Genomic DNA, 25,156 nt, shown 5'->3' on the forward strand with positions numbered 1-25,156 from the left:
CCAAACCCTCACCCTATCCTGAAAGATTTCAGTGTGATATGATTGTAAACAGTTTACGATTCCTCCAGTGCTAAGCCCACTACAAGCTGGGCCCACCCCCTCCCCCATTATGTACAATACATTCACCAACAACAGAAATTTATTTAGAAAGGCAACAGGTTAAATTCTGTAAACTGGATCCAGCTCCAAAACACACACGTTAATACTACAAGTAAAATTCCATCATCATCCTCTTCCACCCTGAAAAATATACCTGAGTTTAGCAGTCAATGAAAGTTTCCACCCCCACCCCGCCCTCCCCACCCAAAAAACCCCTCAAACCCTGAATGAGACGCAGTCTCCTGTCACAGAAAGCCACTAGTTTGGGGTGCCCTGTGTGGTGATCCAGCTGCTCGGCTGGCTGGGCCCAGCACCTCTGTGGGTTTCCAGCCCAAAATCCGGCACGGCGCCGTCTCCGCGGACCCGGGAAGCTCCATGGGTGAGGGGAGGGTGGGAGCAGGGCCTGCCCCTCCTCTCCCTTGTCCAAATCACGTGTGGCTTTCGTCTTCATGAAGTCTGATCCTTTCTTGGACTAGCTCTGCAAGAGGAAGAACAAGAGTTGGAGCAGCTTTAGAAAGGAATAATCTCCTTTGCATGCCAGCAGTTCACAGCTAACACCAGTGATCTGCCCAAGTTCACAGTGCCCTCCAGTTCTTCCCACCCTCACCAAACACCTCAATCCTTTAACCATTGGGAGGACAAAGACTTGCATTTCAGCTCTGCTCTCTCTAGCAGCCCTTACTTGATCCAGAGGCAATGCTGATGGTTTTTGTGATGTCAAATCTTCCCGGGCCATGGTTGCTGTAGGCATCTTCGGGAAAGGAACTTGAGCCTGATGCATTTGCATTCTGCAGTCAGGTTGAATGGAGAGAGTTTTAGCACATGAATGTCAGGAGCAAATCCCCACTCTTGGTTAAAACTACTTCACTGAAGGCATACATACAACATTAGCATACAAGCATTTGTCTTGTATATTCTGTCTGGCTTCCCCCCAAAACACAGCCCTCAACCCATGCCATTCCCCCAGTGGCTTAGCTTTAAGCCAGGTTTCCTGAACACTAGAAGAAGGAAGGACTTGATGCTGTGATGATGACAAAACAGTAACAGCTGAGGCACATTCATAAAAACTGAACAGGGAATTGTTGGAGTAGCAGTATTTTCCACTTGGAAATAAAAATGTGATATACAGTCTCAGTGAGAAGTGACTTTCTGTGATGGAAATTTGACACAGAGAGAAGGGGCAAAGCAAGAGGACAAAAAGAGGCAAACATAAGGATGCTCATAACAAGAGGCAAACTTCCACTTTAGTCAGTGACTCTGCCTCACTACAAGCAAGATTAAATAAAACATTTGCAAAGAAAATGGCAAGAGCCCCTGTAATTAAGAGATACTCAACCCTTGATGACACATTAGCAAAACACTGTCAGGGGGAGCTCAGCACTGGTGTGGGGATGGATGAAGCAGGCTGACAGGTTCTCCATGACAGCTCCTTGCTTTAAGGAGGTGCAATGAGACTCTCTCTCCATCTTAGCCCCCTTACTCCAAGAATCCAAGAGCCACCTCTTAGCCTTTCAACTTGACTTGCCATCTCCTGTGACTTGAAGCCATATCCCTTCAAGGGTATCCAAGACTGACGGTCACCCAGGCATCTCCCCCCTCCCTCCTACCTTGCCTTCTTGCAGAAAACACCATCTTACCCCGAGGGTCTATACAAGTCCTGGGGTGGCCCCCCCATGCCACCTGCACTGCCTCTCTGATCCATCAGCAAGGCCTGAAAGTGACCCACGTTCTCCTCTCGGCAGCGGTACAGGGGGCCCTCCTGAGAGAGGCCGTTGGCCTGGCCGGAGGCTGCATGGTGGGACAGGTGAGCATTCATGGGCGCTCCATAGGTCCTGGGCTGGAAGTGGCTGGCAGGATGCCGGGATCCATAAGGAGAGCCAGTCTGTAGCATCACCCCATGGGGAGGGAAAGCTGATGGGCCAAATCCCATCCCCGCAGCCAGGTGTGGCGGGGGGGCTCCGTACAGGAACTCCCCCGCTGCCACCGAGCTCTGCCTCTTAGTGGCTGCATTGTGGTTGTCCAAATCGAGAAACTCTTTGGGACTCTCCGCTCTTTCCTGGGACTCCTCGGACTTCTCATCTTCAGGCCCCAGCTCCTGCCCGTCGCTCGGAGAAACCTCTTTGGCACCGGCTGCGTCCACGCGGTTGGGAGAGGCCATGGCGGCGCTCAGCGCCTCGCAGCCCTGCAGGCCCCGCTCCGGGAATGGGGCCCTGCCCAGGGATGGGTGGGCACCGGGGTGCCCGCTGGGGCTGGCCTGGGCGTGGAGAGGTCTCTGCCAGTCCGAGTAGCCCTGCGGGCAGCCGTAGTAGGGCGGTCGCTGGTAGTGGTGGTAGGAGGGCTGGGGCTGCGGCTGGTAGGGATACGGCATTCCCTGGGGCGGCCGGTACCGCGGGAAGACGCCGGGATGAGCGCCGCTGGGCTGGAAACCCCGCGGGGGGAAATGCTGGGGGTGGGAGGCAGGAGGAGGCGGCTTCCCCCCCATGACGGGGCTGAACCCCTGCAGGCCGGGGTTGATGTGGTACCGCCCCGCTGAATTCGGGTACTCCAGGCCGGACATGTAGAGAGGATGAAACTGGTTGGGGGTGGCCCCCATGGAGGTGGCGTCCACGCCAGGGAGGCCGCTGCCCTGTCCCATGCAGGGCACGGCCGCTTCGGGCAGAGCCTTTCCCCCGCCGCACAGGGGCTTCTCCAGCAGGTTGGCAGCCAGCCCCTTCCCCTCAGGGCCGGCTGCTGGCCCCTCGCCCGCCGCCCCGTTCTGAGGCAGGGCACCCCCTCTTTCGGAGGCGGGCCCCAGGTCCCTCACGCAGCCCGGGTCGCCGGCGTAGCCGCTCTCTGCTGACCACGCGCCTTTGCCCTGCCCTGCCTTCAGGTCGCCCTTCCCAGCGGGGCCATCCCCCTCCCCATCCGGGGGCACGGCGCGCCTCGTGCACTCCAGGGGCAGCGGGGGCTTGGGGTGAGGTAGGAGTTTGCCGTAGGCCCCGTCGGGAATGATGCACTGAGCCTTCTCGTCCATGCCTGCCAGCGAGTCCACTGAAAGAGAGGGAAGGAAGTCAAACACATGTCTAATCTTTGCAAATTTGGGTGATCTTTAAGAGCTGCTTCTTTTAAAAGTGCTCTTTTAAAAACTGCTCATGAGGTTGCATCTCTCTCTGAAAGATGGCACAGGTAGACACTGCACTTTGTGAGCCACCGCTAAGTCATAGCCCCTCTGGAACAACGTGTTTGCTCTGACACAGAGGTGTGCAGAGGCTGCCTAAAGGAGAGGCAGATTTGGGGTCCACATAACAGCAACATAAAATGTTGGTGTACTGGCAGCTTGATTTCAGGCAGCATTATCCTTTCCAGTCATAGAATTAAAAAATAGTTTGGGTTGGAAGGGACCTTAAAGATCGTGTAGTTCCAACCCCCCTGCCTTGGAGAGAGAAACCTGCCACTAGACCAGATTGTTTAAAGTCCCCTCCACCCTGGTCTTGAGCACTTCCAGGGGTGGGGCATCCACAGCTCCTCTGGGCAATCTGTGTCAGTGCCTCACCACCCTCACAGAACAGAATTTCTTCTTAACATCAAATTTAAGCTCACCCTCCGCAAACCCTGTTTGCATCCAGTTGGGCAGAAGCACCACCATGCCCCAAGATACTGCAGAGATGATCACAGCCATATTTTAACCAGCTGTGGTTTGGAGATGAGGCTGCTCTGTTCTGCAATCACTCAACATTCTCCCCTGTCTCTGTTCTATATCCAGCAAGCTAAATTATGATGATAACTTTTAAGCAATGCCACACAAGGAAAGAGTTTCCTCTTTAGTGCAAGGAACACAGGGGATTGATAAAAGATACAAGGGTTTTGATCTCTAGTTTACCAGCTAGAATTAATGAAAAAAAAAATTTTTTGATCTCTGAATTTTTTTGATCTCTACATTAGGTTTTATTTTTAAGGTTCTTTCCTTTTTATTATATGTGGTTTACTGGACAGAACAAATGAAATTCAACCAGAAAGAAACTGGTAAGGGCATGCATGACATGTTGCCATCCCACCTGAACTGATACAGCTGCTCAGGGGCTTTTGGGCAGCCCTAGCATGTGAGGATTTTAAGATGTTGAGAGCTCATAAGGCAGATGTGCATTTCAGAGGGGAAGCTATACTTACACACACTCGAAGGAGTACATTTAAGGCATTTATTCACATAACATCTCCTCTCCTTACCTAACTCTCTGCAGATCAAATTTTTATATTAACTCCAGGTGAGCACTAGAAGCATTACAGCCTAATGCTTTGCATTTGCACCTCGTGGCACACTGATAACTTTCAGGTAAAGCTGGGACAGAAGGGACCTCTGGCAGGCTACAGTGAAACAAAACAGTCCTAGAAAAATCTAAGCAATGCCCTGAGTAGAAAATGTATTCCAACTTAGATTAAAAAAACCCCAAAAAACTATGCATAAAAACTCTGTTCCTCCCAAATATTTAACCAAGATTTGAATTATTTTCTGAGCGGTGGAGCGACACATGCAGGCAGGGAAGTGCTACCAGTGGGCACTGAGGGCGTTACCTTGGTTGCTGTCCATGTCCATGGTGTGGCCGGTTGGATCCTGTGAGCCCCCGTTGCCCATGGCTTTGGGGGGCTGGCTGCTGGCAGAGGCAGCGTGGGCCAGCTGCGGGAAGGGCCCGGGGAGGTGCGGCGGCGGCGGCTGGCGGGGGTGGTAAGGCACACCCGGCGGGCACACGCGGGACGACAGCTGCTGCATGGCGATCATCTCGGGGCTGTCCAGCATGGAGTCCCCGCCCTGGCACCCTCTCTGAACCTGGGCTGCTCCCCCAAAGAGGGCGGCCGGCGGCTGCGGCATCCTCTGGCCGGCGCCCTTGCCGGGCGCTCGGATGTACCCCGAGGGAGGCACCCCGTGAGGTAGGAAATTGGATTGCTCGCTCCACTGGCCGGGAGGCAGCGGCGGCCTCATGGCCCGGGGGTCCATCATGTGACCCAGGACCCGGGGCTGCAGCGAGGGCCCCGGCCCCATGGGCGCCTTCTCCTCGGGCCCCACGGCCGCCTGGCCGGCGTGGCTGCCGTTCCACAGGGCCGGGTGCGCGCGGTTCAGGTACTTGTAGGGCCGGTACATGTGTGCCGGGGGCACCTCCGAGCCCTCGGGCGCCTTCCCCGGGGGCCCGCCGTGCCGCGGCGGGAGGAAGCCCTGCTGGAACTGGGCCGGAGGATAGACGCCCTCGGGCGGGCGGCCCAGCTGCAGGGAGCCCAGGTGGGGGCCCAGCCCGGCCACGTGTGCCGGCGCCGCGCACGCCTGCTTCTCCGGAGTGCCCAGGCGGTGCCCGCGGTGCTCGCTCAGTCCCACGGCCGGCTGCGGACACAGAGAGGGGGTCTCAGTGACAGCCGTGGCACCTGCGAGGCCTGGGGCGCGTCACCCCATGCGGGAGGGGCTCACCTGCATGGCAAAGTGCTGGTGCTGCTGCACCGGCTCTCCGGGATGGGGCTCGGGCACTCGTGGAGAACCGTACAGTTTGGTGGGATCGGATCCACGCAAAGGGCCGAAGGTTCCTGGCACCGCTGGTCTCTATAAATATAAGAAATAAAACAATTTGTGAAGGGCATAAAAGCAGCAGAAACACTGCAGGTGAGGGGAAGCCAAGGCTGGAGTAACTGCACAAATAAGCAGCTGGACCGTTTTGGAGATACCGTAGAAAAGCTGCACACTCTCTTCTATGGGTGACCCAGCCTTATCAAAGCCACTCTGTCACACCTCAGCCACTCACTGTCACGATGATATTCTCTGAAAAATCCTTTTGCCAGGATTTCTCCTGAGAAGCTGAGAGGCCTCAGAAATGAAATGCAAGCAATAATTATCTGCTGCGGTGGAATGCAACAGGTGCATCTGTGATTGGTCTCAGGTGGTTGTTTCTAATTAATGGCCAATCACAGTCCAGCTGTCTCAGACTCTCTGGTCAGTCACAAGATTTTATTATCATTAATTTTTTCCTTTCCTTGCTAGCCTTCTGATTAAATCCTTTCTTCTGTTCTTTTAGTATAGTTTTAATATACCATTTTCTTTTAATATAATATACATCATAAAATAATAAATCAGCCTTCTGAAACATGGAGTCAAGTTTCTCATCTCTTCCCTCGTCCTGGGAGCCCTGCGAACACCACCACAACTCACCTCTGAACTTAAGGCTGCAATACACTCACTTGCCACCCAAATACTGGGGGGCAGGAAAGAAGGCTGGAGGGGGCAGTGGTTTGCTTCAAGAACAGGAATGGACCACAAGAGTATGGAAGCAGGAAGACAACAGGGAGTGTGCTGGATTTCCTTCAAAATACTCAATGCCTCCAGCTCTCCTACCACCTTCCACTATCTGCAGCACAAGAATCACTCTAAAAATTTTGTTTGATCTCTAGCTAAAAGGGCAAGGGATAGCCTAAATATCAGGAGAACAGCAGATACATCACACCACAAGCAATCACTGGTTAAAATGGAAAAGGCAGTGAAGGCTGGGTGAGGAACAGCCCAGAAGGGAGGCAGAACAGAGGTGGCATTCAGAGAAGAAACGCTGGGCTAAAGATAGGTCACTGCTGCAGTCCAGGGTGGCCTTTGTTTGATTCAGTTTACTGCTTTTATAAATACTCAAAGCACAAAATGCAGTAGTACACAGATGGCACAAAGTTACCAGGCATCTGTAAACAATTGAGACAAAAGACCAGATTGTTCAGCTTCATAAACTGCGGGGTAAGGGAAGAAATGTTACAGCTTTCCATGCACACTGGGGCTGCTCTCCAAGGAGAGAAGAAAACTGGGGGAATCAGTTTGTCTACACTGGGAAATGACAGCCATGAGAAACATTAGGAGATTGCCCCCACCTAATGTGGCAAAGATTTAAATTTCACCAGTTTAAATCTAAGGGCTGAAAAGGTTTCACTTGGAAGAACCATAGCTCTGACTCTTTATCTCTGGGAAAAGGTTCCTGACAGGCACTAAGGATTTCATGGTGGGAAGTTTCATTGCCCTTTACCTCCCTCCCTGCCTTGTCCTGATGGGCAGAGGGCAGCAGGAGCTGCTCCTTACCATCTGTGCAGGATGTGGCACAGGGCTGGGCATGCCGCCGTACTGCAGGGAGCGCGGGAAGCCTCTCCCGTTGGAAGGGCCCACCTCTCGAGCAGCCTGCATGGCGTTGCCACTTGGGTCATCCACAGAGGACGAGGAGAAGGAGGAGGAGGAGGAAGAGGAGGAAGAAGCGGGAGCCCTGGAAGCAGCTCGATATGGAGGAGGTTTTCCTCCATTTTCCAGGCGTTGCTGTCTCTTGCCGGGCCCATCAGGGTCTCGTGATCGAGTCCAGACGCTGCCTGTGCCGGAGCGGCCGGACCGCCGGCTCCTCTTCTCTCTTCTCCCGTCCTCTCTGATCCAAAACTCCTCATCTGTGTCTCCATCTTCCCCAGGGAAGTGCTTCATCATTGCTCGGTGGAAACACCTCTCCAAGTTGTAAGCCATCTTTGTATATTCTGCAGTCAAAAACCCCCAAGAATGTCAGAGCCTTGTAGAGAGAAGCAATTAAGCAATTATGCAACATCAGATAAATCATCTTCCCTCTGCCAAGTTTCTCCAAGGAAGACTTTTGTTTCTAACTAGTTGGCTTTGGTTCCTAAACTCCATAAGCAACACAGCATCAGTTCTGTTCAGTAACCCCAGCAGAGGACAGGCACACAGGCATGACAAAGTACCACTGGCAGCAGGGCCTGCAGAGTCAGCATTAACTCAGTGTTCCAGCCTAGTGCCAAGAATTACATTAGGGGAGCACCACCTCTGCTCACAGAGATGTGTGACCTGCACAGTTAGCCAGCAGGAGTGCTGAGAGAAGAAATGTGAACTTCCAGCAATGCTATTTGATTACTTTCAGAGGCTTTTCTTGGACTCGTTCAGGTCTCTCCTGTGGGCCACAAGACAGAGGAAAATCAGCAAACACATTTATCTGTGTAGTTTCCAAAGCACTTGTTGACCCTGACATGAAAGCTATTGCCAACAACAGTGTCCCCACTGCATCATTTTTACTGGACAGTTCTGCTGAGATGTGCATTTACTTTTTGTTGAGTGGATAGGAAGGAACAGACATTTGAGAGGTGCTGGTAACAAGGCCTTGAAGCAAGTGACTTTCCAGTTGTTTCCACTAAACTAACCCTGAAGTTCCTTGAGGAACAGAGCTCTCCCAGTGGCACTGCACGTATGCTTTTACTTGCAGCCAACAGCAACAAGCTGATTTGTTCTTAATGTTGCTCTCCCTTTCTCACCAGGTGTTGCTGGTGAGACAGTCTGCAGTGATGACCCACCATATGGGAACTGATTTCTTATCTAAGCAACACATAGAATTTTAATTGGCATGGCAATAAAACCCAGGATTTCCCATTTGTACACTCACATTGTTCCTTCAGTAGCCAAGGAAGCTAAAAACTACATTTTCCATCCAAAGGACAGGCATGGGTCACTCCTCACTTTCCTGTGGTACTCAACAAACACTGGCAGTCAACCAGACTGCAATGCTTTTCAGTCTGTTAGTTACTATGAGGAAAAGGGGCACACATAAACACATGAAGGAATAAGTTCAGAAAGAAACAGACTCTCCTCTCTGTGTGCTCTGCCTTCACCATCTACCATCATGGCAGTCCTTGGTATGCCATGCCCCAGTTCAGCATGACCAAACTGTGCTAAAAGCCTCACTAAAACCCAGTGCAGGTCTCAGTAACTATTACCCTGTCATCTGGTCTCCCAAAAATATTCTGAAAGAGAAGAATCACAAATCAACTGGTGAGGAGGAAGAGAGCACTGCTTGCTTTGGCTGAGCACTGCAAATAGACAAATCTAGCATCTTACTGCTCTTACCACTGCCTTCTCCGTTGTACTTCAGACAGTTCCTGAACATGGTCTTCATATCACCCACAAATTCATCCTTGGTGCAGTACTGACCTCCATTCAGCTTCTTCTCCATGCTGGAGATATCCATGGGGGCCTGGAATACAACCAAACTTCCCTTCAGTTACAGACAGCACAGTGGGGCTTACAAAGTTAGAGCTCAGAGAGGGCATGGGCAGCAGAGGATGCTCTCCAGAGAGGCAGCCATCCATTTTTGGTTTCCTTCACTTGTAAAGTTAGAAGGGACTGCCAGAATCATGGAGCTGGACTGTGAGAGTAATACAGCCCATCAAACTTCAAAAAACTTCCCAAGAACTGCATCCCAGTGAACAAAGGACATCAGTCAAGATGGCTGTGCCACTTTCCATACCTTAATGATCTGGTAGTAGTTGGGAGCATACGATTCATCAACGGGCTCCAAGAAGGGCCAAGAGTCCTTGTGAGCCTTCACCACATCTAGAACTGGCAGTAGCAAGAGAAAGGTGAATGGTTACACTCACACACACACAGAAGTACTTCACTTTGAGAAAGCTGGGCTGGGACTAACCTTTGTACATGGCTGTGAACTCATCGTCCAGTTCAAAGCTGTAACAGGAAGCACCACAGTGAATATGCAGACTGATAGATAAGACATGCTCTGTACTTCATCTTCTCCTCCACCCATGCAGTGCCACCATGCTGGCCAGCAGGCCTCCTCACAAACACTCCTCTCATATGGACCAAACCCAGATGTTTCTCAGCTTACTCCTCTCACTGTTCTCCATCCTCACTTCTCCCTCTGCATTCCTGTGAATGATCACACTCCTCTTCTTGCCATACTTACTCTGCTTCAATACACTTGTGTGCTGCAATGGCCCATTGTGTACTCACATGTCCTTGGTCCTTCTCTCCTCCCTGCCAGGGGAGCTGGGATCCAGGTGGGAAAGCTCAGGGGGCAGCTCCTTCCCCTGTGCCAGCAGCCACGCCCGCTCTTCGCGAAGTTTCCTCCTCCTGGCCCGCTCTGCAGTGGGAAGAGATGAAAAACCATTCAGCACTCTTTGCCTGCATTTTGCAGGGAAACAGAAGGTGCTCCTGCAGCTCCCAAGAACTCCAGTGAGAGGATCTTGTTCTTTCAGCAAAAGCAGCACCAGCACAGGAGCAGGTGAGGTGAGAATACAGTGCACCATCAACAAGCCTCATCATCCTCCCTTGGTTACAATCACCAATTTTGGAGCACCACTGTGACACAGATGCTGCCTTAGGCAACTTCCAGAAGTGGTACAAAGAGGGAAGCTCAACATCCATCTCTAGGCACAGCTCAGCACTATGGAAAGAGCTGGCTTGTTTTTATCTTCCTTTAGGGGCTTCACTGCAGGCAGGTGAACTTGAGGCAGCTGCCTTTGCATGGAATGGGATGAAGAGCAGTGCTGAGGGAGAGGAGTTCTACCAGTGGCAATGAGTAACTGGGGTCATTTTTATCCTCCATGGCTGGCTTTGGGAAGATTGCTCAGGTAGGTCTTCATGGCCAGCAGCCAGAGTGAGCAACCTGCCACACACGAGGGCCACTGGGACGGCTTTCATTTAAAGAAGTGAGACACAGGAAGAAGCAATGCTGGTAATAGAACCTGTGGTTTGCAACCAGACAGCTGGCCAACAGATTGCTTCATAATAGAAAGTTTATGGGCTCTTATGAACCTCATTTCCTTTTGCTTATAGGAAATCTGAATTCATTTGACTTGTGAAACACCTGCAGTTGGACCAACCTTCTGCAGGAGCAGAATTCTGTGGAAGTAATGTTCAGGGAGAGATGTCACAGGAACTGGCCATGTCAGGGAACACCCAGAGTGAAAGAAAGATGAGGGAGACGTGGCCAACATCCTGTAGCAGAGGCTCTGCCTTTGGAAAACGCCAACTACTCAAGAGATACCAGCTCTGATGGAAAAAATATTTATTGAAGTCCTACTCTGTCAGTCAAAAATAAATTTGGGATGGAGGTTGAGAGCACAAGAAAAGTAGAAATAGCTACAAGGTGAGTGTTTGTAGGGACATTCATTGGCAGACATGTCAAAGACTGGTAAAAGAAAGCCCAGATTTCTTGTTAGAAGACTCAGGGTAGCACTGAAGCTGGGATGATAGGACTTGCATCTGAGGTGTCCCACAGAATCTAAGAGAATTGCATGACCAGAAGTCCAACACCCCATTTCACATAACAGAGAGTATCTGAGTTTGTCCAAGCACTTTTCAGAATTCATGCTGCTTTCATAAAATTTGCAATCCTTACATGGCATTGCAATGGATACCTAAGTGAGAAAGCTGAGGAGAAGAACATGGAGTGATTATTTGGGCAGCAAATGGAAAATCTCTGCTGACAACAGCAGCCAAGAGGTAAAGATGTTGTAGATTTTAGAAATCCACCAACATCTGCCAAGGATCTGACCTGGTAAACTGACAGGAACCAAGCAGTGCTGCTCTGGTACCAGATCTCAGCTAGGATTAATAGCAGGAGTCTCTAACACAGCTAGTGATTAACATTGTGTGTTCAAGAATGAGCAGAGCTCATTCTCATATGTTGGCTTGGGTTGACTCCTACCCAGCAGCTTTCAAAATCTAAATAATGCCCTAAAAAGTGCCTCAACAAGCTAGAAACTCATATATGTGATACATTATGTTGAAGCAGCACCTGGAAAGAGAGCTGGGAAACTCCAACCTGCTGTTGTGGTAGAAATCTAGAAAGCTTCCCTAACTTATAAATTCAGGAGAGTACAGATGGGCCCAGCAGGAAACTTGCTACCTGGGGGGTGTGTTGGAGTTGGGGGAAGTGCAATCTTGGGCTGGAAACAGGAATGGGATGTTAAAACAGAAATACCATCCAAAACTGAGAAGAAGGTGAAATTCATACAAAGAAGATATTTCACATCTCCCCTCTACAGAAGGCCATACAAAACTAATATTATATTCCAAACAGACTAAAAATTAGAAGAAAATCTTTGTTACCCTAAAATTTCTGTTGTTGGATGTCCAGTTTTAACAAGTCTGAACCAAATAAAATAAATGACATAATATTCAAATCATTTCCCCTCCATCATTAGAACTGTAATGACAGCAAATGCTAGTGGTGGGTGTGTTTGGCACTAAGAAATGATCAGTAAGAAGCCAGTTTTACCTGGAGAGCTGCTGGTTCTGGGGATAAAAAATACTGTAGTGATTGAACTGAACAAGTCAACAAAACCTTTGCAAACAGCTTTTGCACCAGCTTAAAAGAAGACTTCTCCTGACTAAGCCTAAATGGACTAGAAAAGAGTTTAAACTATGTGAAAGAAACTGCACAAAACAAAATTAGAGCACCTGTGCCAATAGAAGCAAGAATGTATTGTAACTTGGCTTAAAAGAGGCTACTGCTCAGCCTCACACCAGTCTCTTTGCATGGCTCTGATGCCTTTGAATCCAGTGATGTAATGATTGAATTTACTCAGAAAAGGAAGTGGCTTATAGCAAACCAAAACCATTTTACAGGAACATTTATCTTTGCAGCTCTTGTGGAACTTCAAGACTAATTTCGTCTATAAAGATGAAGCATTAAACCACAGAGAATATGCAATTTGCCAAGGGAAACAGATATCTGTGGCAGATATGGAAGCTGGATGAGTCTAGATTTAAAACACCTGATTAGCTAGGACTAGCAACCAGGAATACACAAAAGCCAAGGAAGTAATTGGTTTTTCTAATGGTTAGAAAGGTAAGCAGGTAAAAGAAGCTATTCTTAGATAACATCTGGCCTCCTACCAAACATCTGGTAGCAAACTGTTTCATTTTGGAAAGTTTACAAGGGGAGCATGAACTTAATATTTTTTTTTCTGATTCTTTATCCACTTTGGGACTCATGATACTCATACTGCCCCACATTGCCACAGCTTTCTGAGGATGCTCAGCCTTTCCATGGAATTACAACAGCCCAGCCAGTCACTGTGGATAAAGCGGCAGCTAAAGGAATCCCCCATAAGGGAGGCCAACAAAAAGAAATGAGCTTGCTCTGACACCCACACTGCCTGCTCTCTGTGCCTTGATCTCAGGTATTCAACACAACATGGTTGTTTGCTCCAGAAGAGCTTAAATCAACATTTAATTCATTAACCACAAAAGTTTTAGACCAACACCTGAAATTGCCACCTGTGGTGCTCTATGCAGCCTGATCCCTTCACCTTTAGTTCTCCAATTGGTAAGGCCAGCAGCAATATAAAAATACTACTCTTGCTACTCCCATGTTATTCCATTCCCTTTCTCCTCAAAGGGAATTCTTCTTCCATCATGCATTGGGCCAAAAGAACCAAATGCTATCCCAGTGAGAGCAAAGCAAACTAATCCTGCACACAGGGAAATCATGAGGAGGCAAGTGGGGAGACAGAACTAAGAAACAACATGAATAGCAGGAGAAAAAAATTGACAGCTGGGGCAAGGAAGAAAATTAGCACAATTTGAAGAAGACAACACAGTCTAAAGGTGCCCTAGAGAACAGCCACCAACACTGAGAGGACAGACAAAGGAAAAGAAACTACAGTCAGACCAACTTATCAGAGAACAAGAAAATATTCTCATTAGCAAGTCTGGCAGGGGAGGAATGCAAATGGCAAAATTTAATTCAAGATCTCAGTCGTGAGTTTGAAAGTTTCCACTCCTGTTCCACGTTACCTTCCACTGCTTTGACCTTCTCCTCCATCTCCCTCTTCCTCTCCTCCTTGAGCAGCTGTTCCTGCTCCCTCTTCTGCACTGCTATAAGGATCTGGCGCTCCTCCTCTTCCTCTCTGCGCCTCTGCTTCTCCATTGAGCTCAGCACATTTGGGTTTACCTGTAACAGAATGATGCACCAAAAACTGTAACTGAGTGGCTTGCTGCAAGCTGAGCAGAGGCAGGTTTACTTGAAGGAGGTATTAAAGCACACCTACAATGGATGACTGGGAGGGAAAAAAAGGGGGAAAAAAGGATTTGAATGAACGATTTCCTAGATGAAAAGCAACATGGAAAGGGAGGTTATTTGCCAAGCAATGAAATCCTACTGACACAAGGACAATGGAAGGAGAAGCGATGGATTAGACAAGCTGCCATTCTGTCAGGGATGCACCACGCGCATTTCTCTTCCCTTCTGGGCAAAGGATTCAGGCTGTTGACACCCTTACACAACACCTCCACCTCTTCCAGCTAGCAGAGCTCTGACTGAAAGTGTGAGAAGGACTACTTTGCCAAACCTGTCTCTGCTGCAAAACACAGAACACTTCCATAGGAAAAGCATCTGGTACAGCCCTGCATCAAGGTATCATTAGGAATGTTTTCCTTTCCTGTTCAAAATTTCTGTGTGCTAATCTCCCCTGAACTGGCTCTCATTTGTTTGTTTGGACAGTTTTCCTGCTGAGTCCCAAAACCAGCTCTCTCATTCAAGAACACCTGGCTCTTTATTGCCCCACTTTCTCACCTCCCCACTGCCAGCAGGCTGCAAGGCTGTGTTTGATCCTACTTAAGACTTCAGGCTTCCCAGACCAGGGGCTGCCTGCTCCTATTTCTCCAGTAAAGTATAAGGTACATATATATAGAAGTGTGGAATTATCTTTATGACCTTAATTTAGTTCTAAGACAAATGTATCAGTCATCCACCAGCCACTCCTACCCCTGTGACCAAGATATGTGTACCTTATCAGCAGGGAATATCAACCAGAAAAAATAATGTACATACAGTTTGCTTCAACTTCACTTTCAGGGAATAACCAGCAACCACCACTTAGGCAGAAGGCATTTCCTGAGGATTAGCAATCAGCCGGGGTCCGTTGGCTGCTGCTCAGACCATCAACTTCTCCAGGCCCATTATTAATCCCCAGGGAAAAAAAAATAAATTCTGGCACCAGGATTACTATTTTGTCCTTGTTTCATTGCCCAGGAATGGAACCTGGGGGTGCTTTGATGAATGCCTAGAAATGTTGTCTGGTTTCACTGCACATTCATTCCCCCTCTGCCTCCCCTTCCCCTACACAGTCCCATGCTGCCCTACAAACTCCCACTCCAGTTTTCTGCAGATGAGCACCATGCATCATCACCAGCAGAAACAATACATTAAGAGAATTATGCTTCAAACACCAACAGTCACAGAGAAGTGTCCACGAGAGGGTCATGGGACTCTTGACAAAATTAGGACCATATCCTGCATTTAGGGACAAATTGGGCAATAAAACCCACCTATTCTGTGTTGATCCTTTAAGGTGAGACCCAGAGCTCCATCTCATCACGAGGGAACCATTCTCTTATTTTCCATTTTATACCTTTGTCAAAATGTTATCACTTTATTTGTCTATCTCTTTCCTAGGGAAATCATTCTGTGAGTTCAGGTGCCTTGAGATTAGCCAGCCTCTCCCCCCAGTCAGTTTGAAGTTTGTTTCTCAACCCCTCATTCCATCCAATAATTCCTAGTTATGCTCTTCTGGCTGAACATAAATTCTCCTTTTCTTTAGTCACATTCCAGCCTTTACCTTATGGACTCCTCAAACACACAACTCCCACATTTCTACATTTAGATTAAATGTTTTCTTATAAAGCAATCCCTTCAGTTCCTTGGCATGATTATTCCAGTTGTTTCTCAAACTTTTCCTCTCTGATCAATATCCAAACACCAAGATGCCCAGGATTGTGCTATGACAAGGACAACAGGTCAAGAACCTAGAGCATTGGGTTCTATATTTCCACTTTTGATTCTTTTTTTCCTCAAAAGCTCTGCCATCTGAATTGCTACTCGTGAGCTGCAAACAACTTCCTTTCAGACCTGATCCTGACCACTGTCAAACAGTTTTCCTCTGACTTTCTTGATAAATCTTAAATTGCAATAGGAACCAAAAGAGTGAGGTAAAAAGAAAGAGGTGAACAGGAACCCGCCACCAAACTTGGTATGCCAAGATATTTTAGTGAGGATGTGACCATCAGCCTTTACATTCTCAAACCACTCCATGTAAGTCAGCCTGGCACGTTAGGATTTCTTTGATTGCTGGTACACAGGTGAGACCTTCCCTTTGCCTAGATTAATACAACTTCCATCTCTCATGCCCTGTGGAAACAGGAACACAACATCCAAGCTGCAGTGCTCACACCAGAACCTCTCCAAGCCTGCAGGGCACACTCAGCACCTGAGCTTTAATGGCATGACACAGGATCCACAGCATGCTCCAGAGCAAGCCAACACACATATGGCATCAACAAAGCACTTTTAAACAAAGGAGAGGGTGTCATCCTACCAGATCTAGAAAGCAAAGGGAAAAGCAGAAACCACAAACGCAGCCTAGAGAGCCCCAAGGACTGCAGCAGACACCCACAACTGCACTTACTCCCTGCAGCACTTGCAGGGCAGCAGCAGCGCTGCATGGGCTCTTTGAGACCCTTCAGACACAGAAACAACCTGATTCTCAGAGGCACCTCTGCCTGTTGCCCCACCTAGGTCCATTGGGGACGAGTGTGCTCAGCTCAGGGTTAAAAAAATACACAAACATGAACCAGTAAACTCCTACTGGATTGGTGGAAGCAGACCCTTATTGGAACGACAAAAGCAAGAACCAAGCACAAGTTAAACTTCCTTCCTGACCACGGAGGAGGCAAAAGGAGGTGGCAAAAGGACAGGACTCTTCTCCAGCTTCCTCCCCACTCGGAGGATAAACACCACAGCGACCAAGGCATCACCGCCTCCTTCCCTCCGGCAGAGAGCACTCCAGGACAACATCGCTGCTGTCCCCTGCCCTGGGACTCTGAAAGAGCCAAACTGCTGCCTTCAGCTCTGCTCTCCAGACACTGGGTATCAGGCTTCAGGGGCAGAAGGCCAGAAGGCGCGGGTGCCCTGAGTGCCCTGGCCCCTCATCCGCCAAATCTTCCCGCTCAGGTTTCCGCAGCGCTCTCCTAATGAGGGTGCTGTTCAGGCGGCTCTTAATGAGGAGCTAATCTGAACCACCTGTTGAGAAATCCCCCGCAGGATCAGGAGCCCATGGAGCAGTTACATCTCCAACTCAAGCAGCAGCCAGGAGAAAGAGGTCACCTGTACCGGGCTGAGGCTTTCTCCCCCAGGCTCGCCGACTGCCCACCCTGGTTTAAGGAACAAGCCACCAGACATGCTGGCAGTTCCCTGGTGCCCCATGGCAGGGATGGCCTCACATCCTGCTGGGGAGCAGGGTGACCATCACCACTGTGGCTGGCTGGCTCCCTGTCCCGGCACAGCGGGTGCCAGGAGGGCCCCTGCTCGCTGGAAAGGTTTCACTGGCCCACAGGCAGCAATTAACAGCCCTCTGCTGCCGCAGACCTGGAGCACCTGCGGTACTGATTAGCATCATTCAGGCTCCATGTGTTTCCCACTCCCTTCCTCCTCTGGGATTTCTGCTGCCTGTGAACAAACACGTGTCCCTGTGCTTCCTGCATGGTGGGCTTTGCAGAGAGCAATTCTGGCCCCAAACTGACCATCGCTGGGGTCTCATTTTCCTCTCGGCAGGCTTTTATCTGCAGCATGATGAGAGGTTCTTCCTTCCTTTTATTCATCTGTTTCTAAGTAATTACATTTATTGCACAGGGACCTGTACTTTCTCCTTTGTTTTGGGGGAACCCCTGACTCTAGCTCACATGGCATATTCCCTGCAGCCTAATTTCCCAGGGTTTGACACAACACCAGGTAACTATGTTTCCATTACATCTACAGCAAGAGATTATGCCCCAGCCTGATAGAATTGAGACAATTTTTTCCTCTGAGGCTAATCTGGTGTTGTCTGACCGATTGCTTTGGGTAGCAGTTGCCAGTTCAAAGACCCCCCATCTCCACAGCCCCATGTCCCTGCCTGTGCTGGTGTGCCTGTTAGGGGCTGTGTGGTGAACTGGATCGGAAAACTGATCTATGTTAAAAATAACCCTGACCAAAGAAAAAGGTTATATTTAACTCCAGTCATTTTCCTGGGTCTGGTTCACTGCACAGACCCTCAAGCAGCAGCAGTGCTGTTGCACTGATGGGGTAGAGATGAGATGACGGTGAGGAGGCACAGAAAGCGCTGTTAGAGCCCACAAGGCTGCAGTTTGAAAAGCATTTCTTTAAGCAGCCTAAATTGTGACTTCCATTTCCAGCTGACCCCCTCCTAGCTCAGCTCCATACTGCATCAGTCATTCTCTCCCTCGGCGCTATCTACACCCTCATGTGTTTGCAGCCTCACGTTTTCCCCTTGGCTGAATTTCTGTCATTTCCCTTTGTAAGCCGGTTCTTCTAGCCCTCTCATCCTTCTTCAACTTTTCTTTGAACTGCCTCGAATGTGCCAGCACTTTCATTGAAGTGGAATTCCCCAGACTGAGCGCAGATTTCCATCTGCAGCTGCAGCGGGGTCTGCGGCGGGGCCGTTCCCTGTGCGATCCAGAGGGCAGCACCTCCCTGCTCGCCATAGAAACCCCGGGTGTCAGCCTGCCTTTGACGGGCATTACCACCCATCTCTCTTTCAGCACAGGCACTTTCAAGCGGCTCCTTCCCACTGAATGGCGATGCTGCGGTTTATTTCTTCCCCCAGGAGGCATCTGCTCTGCCTCCCTCCATCGTCCTCCCCCTCACACCCCCCCTCACCTCCTGCTTGATTGGTTTGATGGGCTGATGGTCAGACATCCACCTGGGAGAAAACTCTGTCCGCTGCAGACGCTTCTCCTGAAACAGGGTTGAGAATTGAGGGAAGGAAAAAGAGAGTGGAGGAAATTAGGGCACATCGGTGACACTGGCAGCAGAAACTCTGAGGGCTAGAAGTGACCATGAAATCCCTATTAGCTTTACAAGGGTAGCAAACAAGCAAACTGAACTCGATCCAAGAACAGCACGCTGACTGCAGAGCCTGTTTCACAAAGCCATCCAGCCGAAGGATCCCTTTCCAGATCTGTCCCACCTGGAAACACTCAGCTGACGGACAACACCCCTCAGAGTTTTGGGCTTAGCTAGGGCAGCTAAGCAGCCAGTGTCCCTTCAGCAGAGCCAGCAGAGAAAGGGCAGTAAAAGTGGAATCACAGGCAGTTTGCATAGAAAAGCCAGGCTGTAAATCGCAGCAGTTCAAAAGCACAGAGATCCCCTGCCAGCAGGAAAGGGCCACAGGACACGGCTGAAGACAGTAACCCCTTCAGCCACCCTACCTACACTGCTGTGCAATCACCAACCAGATCCTCGAGCACTGACTCCAGCACTGCATGGGGGACAGTCTTCCCCCCATCCACACATCCTCAACAGCCTCAACATCCATGGCACTTGCAGGCTGTAGGTGCAGGGAGCAGAACGGGCTGGCAGGCTGCTGGGATTTAGCTCTCCTTCACTCAGCAAGCATCCCTGCTCTTGGAAGTGGTCAAAGAGAGGTAAACAGGATGTCATGTCTCCTCACCTTCTGTGCAATCATGTTGCAGATCTCCGGCAGGAAGTCTTCACTCAAGAGTTTGTAGAGCTGCCTCTCTCTAAGGGAAGTCCTCTCTCTGAAGCTCTCTGTGACCTGCCTCCACTCCTCTTCCGTCTGGCACAGCAACCACCATGTCCCACGGCCAGGCCCCTGGGACCCTTCAAAAACATGAAAGGATGTTATCTCCACAGCAGTTATGACTAACAGCTCCTCTCAATCCCTTCTCTTCTCTCCTCAGGGCTCAGGAAGAGCAAGAGACACTGGCAAAGGCCACTGTTAAAGAAAACATTCCATTTGCTACAGACCCAAAGCTCTCTTCATGCACCAGAAGCACTGCTGCCTCTGAGAGTGATGCCAAGATAGAGAGGAAGTACTCAGGGGAAGAAATAATGGTGCCACATGGCAACACACAGGTAGTGTACATCCCTGTAGCAACCCCACATTCCAGTTATTGTAGACTGGAGAAAAGAATTTAATTTGTTTTTTGTAAAGGGGGCTGTCAGCCAGAGCAGGACATAGGGAACTGCAAATGTCTAATTTAGTCTGGCAGCAGAATAAAGTCATCAAAAATAATGTAATTTGAAATACTTTTTTTTTTTTAAAGCATTGCAAACCATTTCTGCAGGGTAACAAATCCTCCTGCTCCCTGCAAATGAAATATTTTGTTTGCAGGCACTTGAAAGAGCAGGAGAGGAAGCGAAGGACAGGGTTCATCAGGCTGCCAGATGAGGGGGAAGTTCCAAAAGTTCACATCCCATCCCTGCTCGATCCAGAGTGGGATTGAAGCAGATCACCCACTGCTCTGAAGCATGTCCCAACCACCAAGACACTTTGAGAACTGTTCCACCTTGTGTGAAACATTTGAATATTAATTGTGAAGAAAGGGCTCTCTTGCACTGTGGTTGGAACACCCACCTGGAGCTAGGGAATGTGGTTCCTGCTCCACAAATGTTTACACAGAGCAGGGAAGCCTCATGGGTTGCAACTTGTATGCTTTTGCCCCAGGATGCTCTCTGAGCACAAAAGGGTTGCTGCCCTTTTTTTGTTTTTGGAGTGGGGAATGTTTTGGATCAAACACCTTCAGGCTGAGGGGTTTTCAGCTCCCTCCAGACTTTTCTAGGGCTAACCACTGGCTCCCAGTAAAGCAATGGAGCAATGGTCATCAGCACCACTGGCAGATGTCATGCACCTTCTGAACACATTTGCAAGCAAACTAACAATGAAAAACAAAAAGAAGTAAAAAAGCTGAACCTGACTCTGGGCCCTTTGTGGATCTGAAGTGTGAGTGGCTGTGACATGCAAGGTGTCAGGTTGTCCCAGGAAGGCTGGAAAGCTGCAGGCTCCCTGCAGTACCTGCCCTCTGTCAGGTGCCCGGGGTGCAGTGCAGTGGCACAGAGTTTCAGCTCTGTGAGTGCATGGGCACTGGTAACTGAGACAGCAAAGGTCCCGTGCTGCCTCTGCTGCTCTGGCTACACAAAGCCATCCATCCCTTGCCCACGTGCAGCAGGGAGCTTACCTGCATCCTGCCCCCAGAGCCTGCATCCTTGTTTCTCATTCCCTTGCCAGCTGCCCACAGACAACTCATTTCAATAGCAAACAGGACTGAGGCGCTGCTTTGTGCCAGCAGAAGATTACTCTGCAGCTGAAGTGACACAATTTGCTGGAGACAATGATCTGATAAAACCCCCAGCGCCTCACGCGCATTGCTCTGGCTCTGCCGCCCGGCTCTGGAGAAGCCCGAGTGGCCGCCAGGAAATCTGAAGACAAAGTGCAAATGGAAGGAGGCACGGGAAAGACAATGCCACCCTTGCCTTTTATTGTGAGGCAACAGGCAGGGGAGTCCCTGGGTTTTGTGGAAGCCAGTGGATACACATGTATGACAAATGAGTCCCAGCTCCCTTGAACTCACGTTCACATCATGTTGCTAACTCGCTTTTTGCCTCGTTAACCCTTAGCTGGGTACCCCCAAGACATTGTTTACCACTCTCAGCCACCCAATTGCCATGAGGAAGGAAAAGGGAGAGGATTAAAAAGGTTCTTCCTTCCCTATCTTGGCATCACTGACTTGACTCTCTTCCCCATTCCTGCTAACAAGAGTGGTGTGTTTTACCTTACCCCTGGGAGACTGAGGACCATTCACAGCCTGCTTTTTTAGGTGAGCCCTTGAATTCCAGTGTATCCCAGAAGGTTAGGTTTCTTCATCCCAAACTCAGCCATAACAAAATAGGAGGCCTCCAGGTGCCCAGGCTCCCAATGCCAGGCAGTCTGTAACACAAACGCCTCCTTCCAAACTTGGCCCCAACCTCCAGCAGAAGGACTCTCCTGAGAAAGGCTGAGTTGTCTCTCAGGCATCTCTCTGGGTTTTGATAATTTAAGTCTGATTAGTGGGTGGTATCAACACCAATACTGCAAAATCTCTTTACCATTTCTTATCTGAGTCTCGTGGATAAGCAAGCTTTCTTCTGCCTTCTCCCTACCAAAAAGAAAGAGAAGGAGTGATACAATAAGTACATCACATCACCAAAACACAGCTGTTTCTGAGGACAAGAATAGGGAACACCACAATTATTCAGCACAGAGCAAAACCATGAAAAGAACACTGCAGAACACACATTTGATACATATTACAAATATATGTTTATCATAGCTTCGTAAAGTTTTTGTAAGTGAATGGTGCAGGATGAAGTTTGTCAAGTACAGTATCTCAGTTCTTAAGGGAAGCATCCCAAAATCTAAATGGACTCAACTGGCCTGGATTTCTGGCTTCAAGTCACACAATGAAAGTATTCTTTATCAGGAGCAAATTCCCTAGCACTACATGGTGGAACTGCATTTGAAGTGAGGTGGTTGGAAGAGTGATGCCCACTGTTTCACCAAACTTCCAGCTAAGTCAGAATTTGCTTTGGAGAGTAATCAAAGCATCCACCAAGTCTGAGCTTGTTTCACTTCTGAGTTGCTTTGAGATTATGGCTGCATGGTATATACATAGTTATTGGGGGAACCCCAGACATACATTATACTTCCCTCTGGGAATGTATGTATTTTAGATCTGTTGCAGGAAGAACCCTTCCATACCTCAGCAAATTTTCCTCCAGTAGTTTTTTCCGCTTCGGAGGTCGCCCTCGTCTCTTGCCCGTTTTCCCAGGAACGTTTGGGGTGTTTGTCTGCCCCCCACATCCCCTGAAAAATGGCAAAACCACCATGAAATATCTGCCAGCAAGGCAACTGAGGCTGGCAGGATGGGAGAGGGGCACAGAAATCGGAACAGCTGCTAGGATCCCAACCAAAGGAGGGATTAAATCAGAGCAGCAACAGGACGGGGAGGGGAGAGGAGGGATTCCCACTGGCTGGGAGCCGCCGGTGCGGGGCAGCCAGGCAGGAATGCGGTGGGGCAGGCAGCAGCGCTCCCCCAGCAGGCTCTGCCGGTGCCACAAAGGCTGCAGGCTGCCTGGACACAATGCATGGCTGCATGGCAGCCCCCAGCCTGCTTGGCAACTCGGGTCCCGCCCGCGCTGCCCCTCCCCAGGCCCCGCTCCCCCCGGCACAACAGCAGTGAGGCGGAGGAGCCCCCTCCGGCCCGGGCCGTGCCCCCCTCGCCCCTGCACCCAGCCAGGGAGGGGTGTGTGAGGGGCTGTTACCTGTCTGCAGCCAGCTCCCCGTTGGGTTTGCCCTGCACCGGCTCCTCCTTGTACATCCTGGTGCCGTAGAAGTACCAGTACAGGGCGCCGCTGCTGTCCTCGCCCAGCGGCTCCACGCGGAGGCTGTCGGCGTCCAAGCCCTGCGCCCGCCAGGAGCCCCCCGACAGACGGTGACAAGTTGAAAAGCGGCCACATTGTCACACAAAACATGATGACACCCCTCGGTAAACACCTCCCTCCCTCCTTCCTTCCCTCCCACCATGCCACAGCAGCAGTACAGCTGCTCCTCCCGGCCGAGCTGGGAAAATGTTACTCCAGGGGGAAGATGACGTTGTCTCTCTGTCCAGGGAGGGATTTAGATTGGCATCTCTAATTTGAATGGCCTCTCTCGTTTTAACATTTCATCTCTGGTGCTCCTGACAGGGAAGGTCTAATTAGTGCTGGCGACAGTCATGCACAGCCCTGAGAAGCTCCCTCCCCCCCATCCCTGCTCTACCCTCCCCCAGCTCCCCCAGTATACTTCATCCCCATCCTTTCATCTCACAGCATCCCTCAGCAAGGCAGCAGTCTCTGCTCTCACAGCCCTGCCATTACCATTAAAGCACCTCCAAATTCACTCTTTGCAGAAAGAGTAGCCAATGCAGCCAACTTCCTTAGTGACTCCCACGTTATGAATACATCCACACAGGACAAGGGCCCAAGTTCTGAGCAAGGCAGAGGAGGGCAAAGCGAACTGCTGACCCACTGTGACCCCTTCTCTTCCCAAGAAGATTCTGATCTGACCCAGCTCCTGTGGCCACACAGTTTCCCTCCTCCCTGCTGCCCAAAGCACCTTGAGGAGGTCGAAGACATCGTCGGCGTCGAGGCGGTAGTCGCAGAGGCGGTGCAGGATCTCCACCCGCGTGCGCAGGGGCAGCTCCTGGAAAGTGCACTCCCTCAGAGGGTTGGGCTTCCCTTCCTCCAGCTCCCAGCGGTAGTTGATGATGTCCTCCAGGTAGCTGTGAAATGTCTGGGATCTAACCAAGGAAGAAAAGAATCTCACACACTTCCTGTAGTTTGTCATGTCCACCTGGTGCACCAAGCGACTGCAACCAACACAATGCAGGGACAGAGAGCACCTGAAGGAAAACTGTCAGCTATGGTGGGTGCAGCTCCATCATTCACATTCCTAAAACACAGCAATCTCATTGCAACATCACAGGATGTCATGACACAGTCAGTTTTTTATACACAGACTGTTATTTCTTTCCAAGCAGAATGAGCCAAACATGGTAGCAACTCATCTCCTTTCTACCCCAATGGGTATGCTTGTGCTAGTATCAGCCACTCTTAACTAAAATGGGGTGCAACAAAAATTGAGTCTGCTCCCCTTCCAACTCTTCCCATTTGATGGGGGGACAATTGTCTTCAGATTTCCCTTTGCCCTTCACATCTGTCATTGCCAAGCCCTGCTCATCTCAACTTCTAAAGAAATGTTCATGCCCTGGTTCAGTGGCTTGAGACTTTGCATAGCTGATTGATTCCTCCTCATTTTGCTGCTCTATGTGGTCCCTGGCTCTCCCTCCATCCCCACAGGTGCTGCCACTTTCTGCCTGTTCCTTCACTGGTGGCTCTGGCAGGACATCTGCACTGCCCACCTCACACACTGCCACACAACAAGGCTCATCCCCAACAGGAGTGCATCTCCCAAAAAGGAGTCAGTACAGAGGACTTCCCCGTCTGTACTCTCCCAGATCACCAAGCTGAACACTTGAGCTCTTCATAAATATTACTATTAAAATGATCTTTCTGATTTTCTAGCTGGGTCACATGAAGTCCTACTTTCACTGCCAGCACTTCATCATAAAACCCAAGAAAGCAGATATTTCTCACCCTCATCTAGCACTGAGAGTGAATGTCCCCATCTGACACGTTTAAGACCACTGATGGAGCTTAAGGCTAAAAGAACTCCTGTCAATATTTCATTGAGATGTAAGCCTTCACTCTGAATGCCCAAAATGTCAGGGGAAGGAATTTCAGGAAAAGGGGCCATGTCCCTAAATATAAAACTTTCTGAAGATCTGTCCATATGACTTTGAGTCCTGAGAGTTGCCAGGCTCGCTCAGCCTGCTGGAGTTGTGTAAAAGGGG

The 25,156-nt window shown here is 49.8% G+C and overlaps 1 protein-coding gene across 2 annotated transcripts in view; it reads right to left on the reverse strand.

Moving 5' to 3' along the window:
* Positions 1–286: 286 nt before the first annotated feature.
* Positions 287–25,156, reverse strand: part of LOC135459587 (chromatin remodeling regulator CECR2) — a 92,421-nt gene continuing 67,551 nt past the window's right edge. The window contains exons 3-19 of one of the 2 annotated variants that reach the window (XM_064735791.1): positions 23,860–24,043; positions 23,028–23,167; positions 22,465–22,569; positions 21,813–21,862; positions 19,378–19,547; positions 18,585–18,662; positions 13,667–13,823; positions 9,872–10,001; positions 9,549–9,586; positions 9,372–9,463; positions 8,972–9,098; positions 7,166–7,599; positions 5,531–5,659; positions 4,648–5,446; positions 1,737–3,129; positions 782–887; positions 287–577 (exon numbers count right to left, since the gene is read on the reverse strand). In XM_064735791.1, the coding sequence (XP_064591861.1) occupies positions 572–577; positions 782–887; positions 1,737–3,129; positions 4,648–5,446; positions 5,531–5,659; positions 7,166–7,599; positions 8,972–9,098; positions 9,372–9,463; positions 9,549–9,586; positions 9,872–10,001; positions 13,667–13,823; positions 18,585–18,662; positions 19,378–19,547; positions 21,813–21,862; positions 22,465–22,569; positions 23,028–23,167; positions 23,860–24,043 (4,138 nt within the window). In that variant the 3' untranslated portion in view covers positions 287–571. The remainder of the gene's footprint in view (positions 578–781; positions 888–1,736; positions 3,130–4,647; positions 5,447–5,530; positions 5,660–7,165; positions 7,600–8,971; positions 9,099–9,371; positions 9,464–9,548; positions 9,587–9,871; positions 10,002–13,666; positions 13,824–18,584; positions 18,663–19,377; positions 19,548–21,812; positions 21,863–22,464; positions 22,570–23,027; positions 23,168–23,859; positions 24,044–25,156) is intronic. The other variant, XM_064735799.1, reaches the window with a different exon arrangement.

The sequence above is a fragment of the Zonotrichia leucophrys genome, chromosome 1A (genome assembly GCF_028769735.1).
Source record: "Zonotrichia leucophrys gambelii isolate GWCS_2022_RI chromosome 1A, RI_Zleu_2.0, whole genome shotgun sequence".
NCBI classification, from domain to species: domain Eukaryota; kingdom Metazoa; phylum Chordata; class Aves; order Passeriformes; family Passerellidae; genus Zonotrichia; species Zonotrichia leucophrys.